The 15,096-nt window shown below is 37.0% G+C and overlaps 1 protein-coding gene across 5 annotated transcripts in view; it reads left to right on the top strand.

The window, feature by feature from the left end:
• The window catches only part of PIK3C2A (phosphatidylinositol-4-phosphate 3-kinase catalytic subunit type 2 alpha), a 110,521-nt gene that overhangs the window by 46,571 nt on the left and 48,854 nt on the right, over nt 1–15,096 (top strand). For all 5 annotated transcript variants that reach the window (XR_009520394.1, XM_060018561.1, XM_060018562.1 and 2 more), the window contains exons 3-8: nt 247–350; nt 6,050–6,207; nt 7,685–7,805; nt 8,456–8,567; nt 9,719–9,798; nt 9,929–9,992. Coding sequence is in view for 4 of the 5 variants with exons in the window: in XM_060018561.1 (XP_059874544.1) it covers nt 247–350; nt 6,050–6,207; nt 7,685–7,805; nt 8,456–8,567; nt 9,719–9,798; nt 9,929–9,992 (639 nt within the window). In the remaining variant the exon portion in view is untranslated. The remainder of the gene's footprint in view (nt 1–246; nt 351–6,049; nt 6,208–7,684; nt 7,806–8,455; nt 8,568–9,718; nt 9,799–9,928; nt 9,993–15,096) is intronic.

Here is a 15,096-nt window from a genome sequence, read left to right as displayed (position 1 = left end):
CCTGGTCAGGGAACTAAGATCCCACATGACATGCGGCCTGGCCAAAATTAAAAAAAAAAAAAAAGACTTAGTTGGCATTACTTTTACAAAGATAGAAATCCATACTTTAAAACTTTGTTACTGATATGATTTATTTTACCTCCATATTTTTGTACATGTTTTTATAAAAATGTGTTTGTGCTATATGCTATTTAGCGTTTTGGGGATCTTTTACTTTTAAAATAAAAACACTCTTTTTCATTACAGAAAGGCCCAAATGGGACCAGTACTTTGCCAGCTGAAAGTTCTCTTCTACAAGAAATTGAAGTACAGAATGAGGAAGTGGCAGCTTTTTGTCAATCCATTACAAAGTAAGGAATTTTTCTTTATAAAGATGATTTTTTATTAAGTAATTTTTTAAAATTTATCTTAACCAGCTTAGTGCTACTAATTATAAAATTTTTTAAGTTTTAACTATTTTCTCCCTGTGGCTAAAATGTCAAAACAATCAGTTAATTGGTACATTAACACAAACTACAGTTGAACCTGTTAGTGTTCTGAGTATTTAGAAGAAAAAATTGAGGTCAGACAGTAGATTTCTGATAGTCTATTACCGAGGGAGAATATGGCTTAAACATAGAAGTTTCATTAGAATTAGAAAATGCCTTTTTTTTTTTTTTTTTGCGGTACGCAGCCCTCTCACTGTTGTGGCCTCTCCCATTGCGGAGCACAGGCTCCAGACACATAGGCTCAGCGGCCATGGCTCACTGGGCCCAGCCGCTCTGCGGCATGTGGAATCTTCCCGGACCAGGGCATGAACCCGTGTCCCCTGCATCAGCAGGTGGACTCTCAACCACTGCGCCACCAGGGAAGCCCAGAAAATGCCTTTTTTTTTTTTTTTATGGCTGTGCTGGATCTTCATTGCTGCACACGTTGAGGTGCGTGGGCTTCTCACTGCAGTGGCTTCTCTTATTGCGGAGCACGGGTTCTAGGTGCACAGGCTCAGTAGTTGTGGTGCGTGGGCCCTACAGCGCACAGGCTTCAGTAGTTGTGGCGTGTGGGCTTAGTTGCTCCATGGCATGTGAGATCTTCGCGGACCAGGGATCAAACCCATATCCCCTGCGTTGGCAGGCGGATTCTTAACCACTGGACCACCAGGGAAGTCCCTGCCTTTTTTGCCTTTATAGGGAGACTTAGTTTTGCCATAAACTTTCTAGCATTCAAAATATTGTCCTACTTAGAATTAAGAGATGATATAACAAGCAAGATTAGAGGAGCAAATATATTTTCGGAAGGTTAGAAAAATGCATTTCTAAAATGTTCTTTTAATCCTAAATGTGTCCAGTGTTCTTAATACATGAAGAAACTGAGACTCAGAGAAGTTACCTACCAAAGTTTACTCAGCTAGTCTGTAACAGAGCGAGGTCTCCATTACCTCTGGTTTGGTGTGTTTTCTTTCCATCATTTCACTGTATTAGTGAGGACTTCTGTTATGAGTGCAAGAAACCCATCTTAAACTAGCATAAATCAAGGAAGGTTATGTATTGGTTCACAAACCCGTATAGCAGAAAGAGGGAGGATGGGGCAGAGCTCAGTGACAGCAAGATCCAGGAATTCACACACTGTAATTGATCCCTACTCCCTTTGGACTCTTCTTCTTCCTCCCTTTTCTCCCTGGGCCCTTTCACCATGCATGTTGGCTTCTACTAGAGATGGAGTTTTGAAGGCAGGGAATATAACCACCGATAGCTTAGACTTTGATATTCTAATGGTCTTGTTAACAGAAAGGAGAGAGTCCTTTCAGTCAGCACCAGATAGAAAAATCCCACGGAAGGAGGGAGTGGAACAACAAACATTGTGGCCAACTGGATGAGATCTGTTATCAAAAGAAGGAAAAGTAGGGACTTCCTTGGTGGTACAGTGGTTAAGAATCCGCCTGCCAATGTAGGGAACACAGGTTCGATCCCTAGTCCGGGAAGATCCCACATGCCACGGAGCAACTAATCCGTGAGCCACAACTAGTGAGCCTGCATGCCACAACTACTGAAGCTCACACACCTAGAGCCTGTGCTCCGCAGCAAGAGAAGCCACCGCAATGAGAAGCCTACCCACTGCAACAAAGAGTAGCCCCCGCTCACGGCAACTAGAGAGAGCCCGTGCGCAGCAACAGAGACCCAATGCAGCCAAAAACAAACAAATAAATAAATTTATTTTTTAAAAAAAGAAGGAAAAGTAGATCACTACTGGGAGATTTATTCTGAATCCAGTATTTTCCCCAGTGTGGTTTAAGCAAAGCAGAGTTTGGGGTTCCCAGATCATTTTCGAGTATATTCATCATTTTTATGATATGGGACTTATTATATTTAACTAGATTTTCTAGACTATTGGTAACATTTCATTAAAATTCTATCTTCTTGTGTGTCACCTTTTAACCAGCATTCCTTTTCTTCAGGATACCTTAGGGAAAAAAAAGAAGAAAAATATCAGTAGAGTCACTTTTTCTTTCCTGAAAAGGTTACTCTTTTTTTTTTTTTTTTTTTTTTTTTGCGGTACGCAGGCCTCTCACTGCTGTGGCCTCTCCCGTTGCGGAGCGCAGGCTCAGCAGCCATGGCTCACTGGGCCCAGCCGCTCCGCGGCATGTGGGATCTTCCCGGACCGGGGCACAAACCCGCGTCCCCTGCATTGGCAGGTGGACTCTCAACCACTGCGCCACCAGGGAAGCCCAAAGGTTACTCTTAACTGTGTTTTTAAAACTCATATTTTTCAGTAGACGTTTAAAATAGAAGAGACATTTAGGTGACTGAGAATGCAAATTGCATGTGTTAGAAATTACCTGTGCCTTTATTCCATTATACCATTATGTATGTGTGGTTAACAGTTTAGAAATAATCTTTTATCTTAATGGTTTGGTATTAATCTGGTATGTGTTTTATCTTAATGGTTTGGTATTAATCTGATATGTGTTCATCGAGTTTTTAAAATTTTCTTTCCAAACAAACCTTGTCTATTAGACTGTGTTGAGTGACTATTGCATTTAAGCTTTGCATGTTGAGAAATTAGGCTCTCTGTGATCTGCCTTTTTTTCTGCATTTGAATCTTAGTGTTATTTACACAAACTCTGCCACTAAGCTAAAATGATCATTTTTATTTATGTGTGCACACGCGCGCGCACACACACACACACAAATGGCTTCTGTAATATTAAAACCTCAGATGAACTAGAGACAATGAATTCTTTTTGTAATTTATTTCTGTTAGAGTGGGATTGCAACAAATGTTTCAGAGAAGTAAGAGGGAGAGGTGTTTTTGAAGCCATGTTCTAGAAAATTCTTTCATTCCCCTCTGACCTTGGAGATTGGAGTCAGGAGAAGTCTTGATGTCTTGAAGAAATTAATGTCACTTTCTATTTTTTCCAGTGTGCAGATTTTAAAAACAAGTGTTTATACTCTTAGTAAATGCCTCATTTTTTGAAATCTCCTAAAATGATTAATTTCATTATTTTAATTCAGCTATGACATTAGTGTAAGATTGTCAGGATGATATTTGTTTACAGTTAAGCCTACTTCTAGGCCTTGTTTTTTTTTGCTTCTGTGAAATCAGGGAGTTGCACTAGTGATCTCAAGGGTCACTTTCAGTTTAAAGTTCTGTAAAATACTTTGAATCGGGACATTTAATTATTACTGCATTTTTCTTGTTTTTATTTCTTTTATTTCTTTCCTTTCACACTCATCATAATTGACAAAACTTGCTGTATCTACTAGTTACATAGGTCCAGAGAAAGTTCTCAGAGGAATGTTAGATACCAGTGGAAATTTTTTCTGCTTCATTTGTGGTCCCCTAGGGTAAGATGAAAAACTACACTTTACACTTGTCATTCTGAATAGCCTTTAATTTCCTTTCCTCATATATGGTTCCAATCTAATATTTATATTCTACAAAAATGTCTTGATCCCAAGGATTCCCTGTAGGTTTTTACCTCTGCATTTAGTTAATTTTATTCTAAATGACGCTGACTCAAGTTTCTTATAAAGTAGTGTCAATTCAATTAAAAACCCTCATTTTTTAAAATAAATTTATTTTTATTTTTAATTTATTTTTGGCTGCATTGGGTCTTTGTTGCTGTGTGCGGGGTTTCTCTAGTTGTGGTGAGCAGGGGCTACTCTTTGTTGCAGTGCGCAGTCTTCTCACTGCCGTGGCTTCTCTTGTTGCGGAGCATGGGCTCTAGGTGCACGGGCTTCAGTAGTTGTGTGGCACGCAGGCTCAGTAGCTGTGGCTTGCGGGCTCTAGAGCACAGGCTCAGTAGTTGTGGCTCAGGGGCTTAGTTGCTCCGTGGCATGTGGGATCTTCCCCGGGCCAGGGCTCGAACCCACATCCCCTGCATTGGCCGGTGGATTCTTAACCACTGTGCCACCAGGGAAGCCCAAAACCCTCATTTTTATATGTAACTTTTTATCACTAGAATTTTTGTCCAGTAAATTCTTGTTTTCTGAACTGTCATCAGGAATTTCTGATTTTCCTTTTATCATCCTTAAGGATTTCTGAAAATTGAAGGCTTCCTTGGATATAGATAAAGTTCTTTACCGTTTTATATATTAGTTAGCTACGTGATTTGCTGTGAGTATCTTATTTCATGTGGTATTTCTTGTTTCATAGGAAACAAGAATACCAAGTATGTGAGAAACAATAAAAAATCTTAGGCTGGGTCCTGTGAAGGTCTTGTCATTGTGTTACAGAGGGGTAAGCTTGGCAGCAATCAAATATTTGAAGGTAATGTGTCCATATCTAAAGGTGCATTTCCAACATCAATTTAAGTTTATTACTTTCTATTACCTTTTTTTCAATTACATTTCTTTTTAATATTGGATCCTTTGTGGCACTTAAGATCACAGTGCAGAAACCAGATTTATTCATTTATTCATTTATTTGACGAGATGCTTATAACGCTTACCATGTACTAGACACTGTTCTGAGTGTCCTTATAAACTTAATTCACATAATTCTCACAACAACCCCATGAAGTTAGTAGTAGTATTATCCCCATTTTATAGAAGAGGAAACTGAAGCAACAAGGAGATTGAATAACTTGCCTAAGATTACACAGCTAGTAAGTAGTACAAACAGGATTTAAACTTGGGAAGTCTGACTCTAGCAGTAGTGCACAAATAGTTACACTTGCTGCCTGCCTCTCCAGAACCTTTCTTATTGTCAACTCAAACTATTTTATTCTGTTCCTATAACTTGATTATTTTAATCTCTACAGAGCGAATAGATAAAACTTCCAGCATTCATTCCGTTTATAGCCCTGTGAAAAGCAGATGGGAGAAGTGGAGTTTGTCTTCTAACTTCCAGAAAAAAGTCAGTTAAGGGAAGCCCACAGGCTTAAAGAAGGCATCAAATCCTCCTTTGTCTTCAGATAATAGAAGTGCTATCTGGAGATGAGCCATACACCTGCCTTATATATTTAAATTTAAACTATTTTGCTACTATGAATACCAAGAACACTTCACAGGCAATTTTTTTGCCATTCCCTAAGTCTTAGAAATCACTTTGAGGGAATAAAGGCCTCATAGCACTGTAAAAACCCATTGTCTATGTTTTTCTATCATGCTAACAACCAAAAACTGTGTAGGAAAAAGGATGTCAGAAAAAAAGATTTTAAAAAGACAACAAACTTTTCATCCCTCTGGCAATTACAATTTAGGTCTATCACCTGTATTGTCAGTGGTTCATTAAAAATGTACATTTTGTGAAATTATACTGTTTAGCCAAAAATCTGAAGCAGAGAACCTCATTTAATGCTGTGTATCCAGTGTGTGTTTTGTTGATGTTGATAGTGTTACCAAAGCAGTCCTGGCAATACTTAATCTCTTTCCTTGGATTCTGTTTTTTAAAAGGCAAATGCCGGTGTTTTGGAGTTTTGACAGGGGTCCATTCATTGCATTTCTCCTGAGCTGCTCTAGAATTGGACAGTAACACAGAATTGAATGGCTATAAGCATGCAAAGCCTTGTTCAGAGCTCTCAAATGCAGCTTTCAAAAAAAGAATTTAATTTCTTGTTTTTTGTGAATAGATTGAAGACCAGTTTTCCATATACCAATCACTGCACAAATCCAGGCTATTTGTTAAGTCCAGTCACAGTGCAAAGAAACATATGTGGAGAAAATGCTAGCGTGAAGGTCTCCATTGAAATTGAAGGATTTCAGCTACCAGTTACCTTTACATGCGATGGTAGGTTCATAGTTCCCCAACGATCTTGTTTTGCTCTGATTAGGGAGAAAATGTTTAAAATGTTAATGTTATCATTCTTTTAATAAACGGACTCAGTTATCATTAGGTATCCTTTAAAAATCTCTGTGTGTGTCGGGGGAGGGGGGTAAAATACTTAACATGCATTAGTTATCCCTTTCTAGAAATTGGCGTTCATATGGATAGTTCTGTGGTTTGGGTTAGAGAAAAAACAGTTTACTTTTATAACTACATATTTCTCTGAAAGATGCTGAGTAATTTGGTTAATCAGTGGCTCTTGGCCAAAGCCCAAAAGCATTAGCTAGCAAGGCTAATTATAGTCCTATTCTTTATATTCTAAAGGAAGACTTATTCTCTTTAAACATACCTTAAATTTTGGTTTGGGGAATCGTATGCAGTAAGAATTAATACTAAAATTGAAGGAAAGTAAGGTCAATAAGCTTCTTGATTGAAATAAGCATGGATAAGCATTGATAGCAAATGTTTTGATTTGTATCAAATTTTGACTTGATATATCAAGATCTGATTCATTTAAAAATATATCAAATGCCTATTGTTTGGTGCTTCATAAATGTGCACATTTATAGTGTACATCTCTTTTAAGAAATGTAACCATTTTATAGTAGAAGTGCTTTGTGTGTTTAAATAATAACTGTTATGATACATATAAATGTGTTCAGAAATGTAGCTATTGTATTAGATAGAGGTTTTATGGCCTTTTCTGCCAAGCTGTTAATTTTCATGAATTCTGAATGTAGTCACTGTCTTCTAAGTTGAACATAAAAGCTCTAAGTATAGAAATAGGTTACTTTAGTTTTTAATGGTTTGTAATCTTAGTATCCAGCTATTGTGAAGAATGATAATTGAATAATACTTCCTACTTTCTATATTGTTATTCTTCATTGGATAATTTACCAGGCAAATGTCAAATGTTTAAAATGGTGATTCTTTTTCCTTATGATTTGGTTTAAATAATTGTTTGCTAGACACTGCTAAATGTCATCCTTTTTGGAGGAGTCTGTAAAACAGAGGTGGCTTTCTTAGCTTAGATCTGCCCTGTCTAATACGATAACCACTAGCTACATGTGACTATTGATTACTTGAAATATGGCTAATATAGATTGAGATGTGCTATAAGTGTAAAATACACACTGGAATTCAAAGACTTACTTTGAAAAGAGAATGTAAGATATCCCATTAGTAATTTTGAAATACCAATTATATATTGAAATGATATTTTGGATATATTAGGTTAAATAAAATATATTATTGAAATTAGATTCATCTGTTTCTTTTTACTTTCTTCAACATGGCTACTAGAAAATTTTAAATTACATATGTGACCTGCATTATAGTTCTCTTATATAGTGCTGTTTTAGATTGTAAGACATACAGTCTGAATAGGTATATACTTAGTGTTGAATGTATACAATGAAAATGATGACTAACTCTTTTACAGTGAGTTCTACTGTAGAAATCATAATAATGCAAGCCCTTTGCTGGGTACATGATGACTTGAATCAAGTAGATGTTGGCAGCTATGTTCTTAAAGTTTGTGGTCAAGAGGAAGTGCTACAGAAGTAAGTATTCATTTAATTATTGAGCAACATTTTTGGAAATTTCATTTTAATGGATTAAATTAGAAAAATTTCAAGTTAAATTTATAATCTAAAACCACATTGGGTCCTAGTGAATTGGTTTATTGTATCAGTTAACTTATATTAAGATATACGTTGTCCAAGACATTGTGTCTAAGACAGTAGAGGATCTTGCCCTTAAGAAGCTGATAGTCTTAGATGGGAAGAATGGTGGGCAATTGGTTGACAAGTGAATTTAAAGTTGTTTTTCTTTCTGCAGAGAGGCAATAGTTACATCATTAGGGACTCCATTTTCCCTTTGTAGCATGCAGTATTACTTTATACACAGTGTTTAGTTGTGATTTCCTTTTAGTTGCCTGAAATAATCATTATATGAATCTTTTTCTGAACCTACTAGAAATGCTCTGTCCCTGTTTTTTTTCCTTGTTTGTCTTCATCTTCTTTCTTCTTTGCTTTAACTCTTCTCATGTAGAATTATTTCTCTATTTAAATGCTCACACTTGGTTAAAAAAGTCTCTGTATTTTACCATTCTCTTCAATTCCTGATGAGTAAAATTTACATTTTACTCTCACCTGTATAATTTCTAGTTTGAGGAGAATAACATTGATGAATAATTGATATATTTTAACAGTAATCATTGTCTTGGAAGTCATGAACATATTCAAAACTGTCGAAAATGGGACACGGAGATTAAACTACAACTTTTGACCTTCAGCGCAATGTGCCAAAATCTGGCCCGAACAGTAAGTGTGTACCCTATAACTGAATTGCATTTGGTTGAATCTAAATAATTTTAGATTAATTTAGATATTATTAAATATTAATTTTAGATTAATATTAGTTTGGATTAATATGTAATTCTAAATAATTGCTAATCAGCCAATTTGCAATGTGTACGTGCTCTGAGAGTTTTGGGTTTGACTGGGAGTGAGGCACGCTTTATCCCCTACAGGATAAAGCAGATGTGGGGAGAGTTTTAGCAGACCGGGGGGAGACTTTCAATCATGGAGGTTTAGGTAGCATACTACTCAGAGTTGGAGGCATGTTTGAAAATCAAAGTGGAGGAATTATAAAAGTTTGGCTTGTAATAGTTTTACACAAGTTACACAATGAAAACATCAGGGTCAGTCAAGGAGAAATGAGGAAGAAGAAAGATTTTGAATGCTAAATATGGTTTTGGGGAGAAAAAGATCCACATTGACCTTTGCACCAAACTGAGAAAAATATATTATTTTTCACAAAATGAAAACTAATTCTCTGTTTTAAAACTATAGTACTTTCTTTTGAGGTTAAAGCAAAATAGAATGCAAGAAATTAGGCCATTTTATTACTGTATAAACACTTGATGACTTTTAACCTCTAAAGAGAATCATTCATTTGGTAGAATTTTAGGAGGAAAAATATCAATCATTTCTACTTTCTCTTTTCTTTATTTTCCTAGGTTTTGCTCCTATGTTAGGTAGAATTTATTTCACTTGGGTAGAAACTATTTCACAAAACTCAGTACATTTTAACAATCATTAGTAACTTCTCTTTTCAGTTTCTTAAGGCATGATGTTTTTGAGTATTTTGAATAATAAGGGTTATGGTTGAAGAGACCAGTGCCTTATTTATTGAAGGTAAGGTAGAAGGAAATTTGGTTATCATTATAAAAAATGCAGAAATTTAGATGATCTCTTCTCATCTGGTTCCCACCCCACCTTCATTTGGCTGTCTGCCATCTTTAAAAGTGCTTTTAGCTCTCCATTCTCTCTCTATAGCAGAGGCCTCGGTTCTCAAAAGTCACTTTCATTTCAAGAATTTATCATACGCTTAACCTTACTTAATTTGGCAATAGAAAGACCAAAGAATGGATTTCATTATTTGGTAAACATTTGTCTGTATGTTTATTTAGGCAGAAGATGATGAAACACCTGTGGATTTAAACAAACACCTGCATCAAATAGAAAAACCTTATAAAGAAGTCACGACAAGGTGTGGCATCTAAAACATTAATTTCAGGTTTTCAGACGTTACTTTTGGATGTGAATGCACTTATTTTGGTGAATAAAACAATCATTTTTGCATATGGTATCTTTCAGCCACAATAACTTCTTTATTTCAGACATCCTGTTGAAGAACTTTTAGATTCTTATCACAACCAAGTGGAACTGGCTCTTCAAATTGAAGTAAGTCTTAATTCACATTTTGGCTTGATGATTTAAAGATTCTTTTCTCTGTACACTCTTAAATACTAATGTTGGAATTAGATTAAATATTTTAGAAGGACTATTTAAACTATATTCTTGAAGTTGATATTTGATAACTTGTTTTCTGACCCAGCATATTAACAAAAATTCTCAGTAGTGCTTGAGTTACCTGAGCTTTATTACTAAGAGGAACCTTCACTTCAATTCAAAAAGCATTTATTGAATACTTGCTATATGCTAGATGCTGGAGTTATGAGAATGAATGACCTAATCCCCACCTACCAGGAACTTAAAACTAGCAATGAAAGATTTAAACAGAATTTCAACATAGTAAATGTAGAATAGAGGTATGTTTTGGCGTTCTTTGAGAGATTGATGAGGGGCACTTCTCCCAACTTGAAGGTTCAAGGAAGGCCTCTAAGTAGGGATGCTGCCGGAGCCCAGTCTTAAACAGTATGAGTTAGCTAGAAGATAGTTGGGAAGGGCATGTGAACAAAAGTACATAGGTGCGATACATATGTGGAAGTGTAAGCACTTCTCTGATACAAAGTGTGAAGTGAAGGTTGAAAGATGAAATTGGAAATAGCCAGATATAAATTACCACCATACAATTCATGTGAAGGAGTTTTACTTTATTCTCCAGATCGGGGGCCATATCCAGTCCACTTCCCATTCTTGTAAAGAAAAATTTGGGGGACACAGCCACATCCATTTGTTTACATATTTTCTATGACTGCATTTGTGCTCTAATACTAAAGTTGAGTATTTGGGACAGAGACCATATGTCCTGCAAAGCCTGAACTATTTACTATTTTCATTTTACAGGAAGAGTTTGTTGACCCCTCCTGTAGCCATTCAAGGTGTTTTAAGCAGAGGGTAGGAAGTGGAGTGGGGTGGGGTGGGTGACTTGTTTAGTCTTGAGCTCTGAAGTCACTCTGGCCAAATTGTGGAAGTTAAATTTAAACTTGGCAGGATTGGTTTCAGGGAGACTACTTAGGAAAGTTTTTGATAGTAGTCCAGGTAAAAGACAGTGAGTGTGGTACAGGTAAAGAGGAGGGACTGATTAACAATATTTAGTAGATAAAATTGGTTAGATTTTGATAGGTAATGAGATGTAAGAGAAGAAGAAATAGTGTAGGATGACCTCCAGATTTCTAGCTACTGTTATACTTTTTATCAATATATAATTATGTTGATTTATCCAGCAAATATTACTGAGTATCTCCTCTCTCAAGGCACTGTTGTAGGTGCTGAGGATGTGGCAGGGGACAAAAGAAACTGTAATCCTTGCTCTTTAGAGAATTTACATTCTAGTTAGAGGAAACAGAGTAAAATAAACTAGCAAGGTATATGTTATATCAGGTGGTAAGTGCTATTAGAGAAACATAGAGGAGGGTAATGTTGCAATTTCAAATAAGGTAATCAGAGAAGGCCTCATTGAGAAAATGAACTTGAGTAAAGAACTGGAGAAGGAGAGGAAGAAGCTACCTGGTTATCTGGGGGAGAAGTGTGCCTGGTATGTATAAGGTCTGCTAGGCTAGAATAGAGTGAGGAAGGGGGCAATAGTGGAAACAAATGAATGAGGAAGATTTTTTTTTTAGTCACAGGAGAGAGAATGATGGCTTGGACCAGAAGTGATGAGACGGGGTTGAAATTCTGTGACAATTTTGAAGTTAATGCTAGGAGGATTTACCAATAGATTGGATGTGGAGCATGAGAGAGAGAGAGAAGCATAATTCCAAGGTTTTCTACCTGAGCATTTGGAAATTTGGAGTTGCTTTTAGTGAGATGTAGAAAACTGAGAGAAGAACAGGTTTGTGGGGAAGACCTGAACTCAGTTTTGGACATTTTGTTTGAGATGACTGTTATTCATCCAAGTAGTGATATTGAGTAGGCAGTTGGATATGAGTGTGGAATTTAATGGAGGAGATCCAGGCTGGAGATAATAAACTGGGGAATCATCAGAATATAAATATTTTGCAGGCATAAAACTGGATGAGATCACCAAGAAAACCACTGCAGGTAGAGAAAAAAAAAAAAGTTCAAGGATGGAGCCATGGGTATACTCCCATCTTATAATAAAACAAAAAATCCACATCCCCCTGCAGCAATCACCCTACTTCTCTGTTCTCCTTATAACAAAACTTGAAAGTTAATCTGTTTTTTCTGCTTATACTTCCTCTCTTCTCACTCTCTTATGAACCCACTCCAACCAGGCTTTCATTCTCAACGGTTCTCTGAAACTGCACTTAAGATCATCAAGGACTTCAATGATCAGGATTCCAGTAATAAGTTCTTAGTCTTTCTTTTTCTCAACTTTTCTATCGTGTTTGATAGAGTTGATCGTTTCTTCCTTCTTGAAACACTCACATGGCTTCTGGGATACCACATTCTTGGTTCTCCTACTTTCAGTGTCTGCTCTGTGTTCACTCTTACTTGTGGCTTCGAAGCTCCTTATGATCTCCTTATCTTCCTGACCTCCAGAACATTAGAATGCCCGGGGTGCTCAGTTCTAGGACCTCTTCTTCTCTCTGTATTCACATCGTAGGTGATCTCATTTAATCTCATGTCCTTAAATACCCTACATATGTTGATCATCACTTCAGATTCAAGTGTCTATTACTTGATATTTTTATATGAATGTCTGACATCTCAAATTTAAGATATATGAAACTGAATTTTTATGCTATCCTTCATATCTATTCATCAGTCTTCCCCTTCTTAATAAATGGCAGCTCTGTCCTTCCATTTGCTCAGGCCAAAACCTTGTAGTCATATTTTATTTCTCAAGAAAAAGATATTTCACATCCCATATGCAGTCCCATTCCTGTCAGCTCTGCCTCGAAAATACATTCAGAATGTGACCACCCTTCATCACTACCAAAACTATACTCCTAGTCAGCTATAGTAGTTAACAGCAGTTCCTTACTGGTCTTCCAGCTTCTACGTGTCCTTCTATAGCCTGTCTTCAATAGGCAACCAAAATTATCTTTTAAAAATATATCACTAAATGCAATGTGGTATCCTGGATTGTATCTTAGAAGAGGAAAAATACATTACTGGAAAAACTGGTGAAATCTGAAGAAAGCCTGCAGTTTAGGTAATAGTAATTTAATGAGTGTTAATGTCTTAGTTTTGACAAATTTAACATGGTTATGTAAGAAGTTACTTAACCCCTTTTCCTTTAATGTTGAATGAGAACTCTCTTTACTATTCTTGCAACTTTTCTGTAAATCTAAAATTGTTCCAAAATAAAAAAAAAATTAAAAAAATGAATATAATCACAGAAAGCAAATGTAAAATAAGAGAAAATCAAAGCCAAAAGATGGTTCTTTGAAAAAATTAATAAAATTTGTAAACCCTTAAAAATATTAAATCATGCCACTCTTTTGTTCAAAATACTGTTTACCACCTCAGTCAGTAAAATTCAAATCCCTAATTGTTGCTTCAAGGCCCTACACATTCTGACCCACTACCTCTCTGATCTGGCTTCCTACCCCTTTCTTCCTTTGTTCTAGCTGATCTGCAGGTATGCTCCCCAGCTGGGACCCTTGTGCTTATCCCTTCTTTTAATGCTCTTTCCCCAGATACTTGCATGACTTACCCTTTCAGTTTATTAACGCCTGTGCTCAAATGTTGTCTAATCAGAGAGCTCTTCACTGACCATCTTATCAGAAATAATAGTGACTCTGTATAGCTTTATTGAGGTATAATTTATATACTGTAAAATTTACCCATTGGATGTGTACAATTCAATGATTCTTTTAGCAAATGCATAGAGTTGTATAATTGTCACTACAGTCCACTTTTAGGATATTTTCATCACTCCCAGAAGTTTCCGTGTACTACTTTCCAGTCATTCCCCATTCCCATCCTCAGCTCCAAACCACTGCTGATCTGGTTCCCGTCTCAGTAGGTTTGCCTTTAATGGAGGTTTCCTGTAAATGGAATCATACCTTATGTAATCTTTTACATGTGATTTCTTTCACATACCATACTGTTCTTAAGCTCTGTCCATGTAGTATGTATCCACAATTTTTTTTTTATTGCTGAATACTTCCATTGTATGGATATACCACATTTTATTTATCCAGTTACCCAATAACTGACATTTTGAATGTTTGTAGTTTTTGATTATTATGAATAATGCTGCTATAAACATTCATGTATAAGTCTTTGTGTGGATGTATGTCTTGATTTCTCTTAGGTAGGTTTATGGGAGAGGTCAGGAAGTTGAAAAGTTCTGATCCCTCCTGGTCTTAGTTTTCTAGGGATAAGATGTTAATTTATTTCACTAAAATGAAGTTAGGGTGGCAAGTAGGGGTTTTGAGGCAAGGAATAATGGTTGGCTTCATCTTCTAAGGGGAATGGGAAAGAGAGCTGACCAGAGCTTGTAAAAGGAATGTTAAATGGCATGCAGATGCCTGCTGAAATTGGAGACTGTTGGATCTTTATGGTTGTGAGATTTTCTTTAGAAGAACTAGCTGCCTGGTAGAAGAAGCAGAGAAGTCTCTGAGCTCAGAGAACAGGTTTGGTCAGAATGAGGGTGTGAGGGCTGGAAGCAAAGGAGATTATGATCAGAATATGGTATTGTGGTTAAGATTCTGATAGGGTACAATTATGGGGTTGAAGATGCTGTGAATTTTTCAACATTGACAGGTTTTTTTGGCTGTGTTGGGTCTTTGTTGCTGCGTGTGGGCCCTCTACAGTTGCGGCGAGCAGGGGACCACTCTTCGTTGCCGTGCACGGGCCTCTCACGGCGGTGGCCTCTCCTGTTGCAGAGCACGGGCTTCAGGAGCACGGGCTTCAGTAGTTGTAGCACGAGGGCTCAGTAGTTGTGGCTCACGGCTTAGTTGCTCTGTGGCATGTGGGATCTTCCCAGACCAGGGCCTGAACCCATGTCCCCTGCGTTGGCAGGTGGACTCCCAACCACTGCACCACCAGGGAAGCCCCACATGGACATTTGTGTAACTGAGGCTTCTTATAGAATATAGAGATAAACGTCCAGAGCAAAAATAAGGCATGTAGTAGGGGAAGTGACCACATGTCAGTGGCAAGGCAGATCAGTCAGTCAGGGGCCAAG

The sequence above is a fragment of the Delphinus delphis genome, chromosome 8 (genome assembly GCF_949987515.2).
Source record: "Delphinus delphis chromosome 8, mDelDel1.2, whole genome shotgun sequence".
NCBI lineage: Eukaryota > Metazoa > Chordata > Mammalia > Artiodactyla > Delphinidae > Delphinus > Delphinus delphis.
This window is presented reverse-complemented; position numbering and strand designations above follow the sequence as displayed.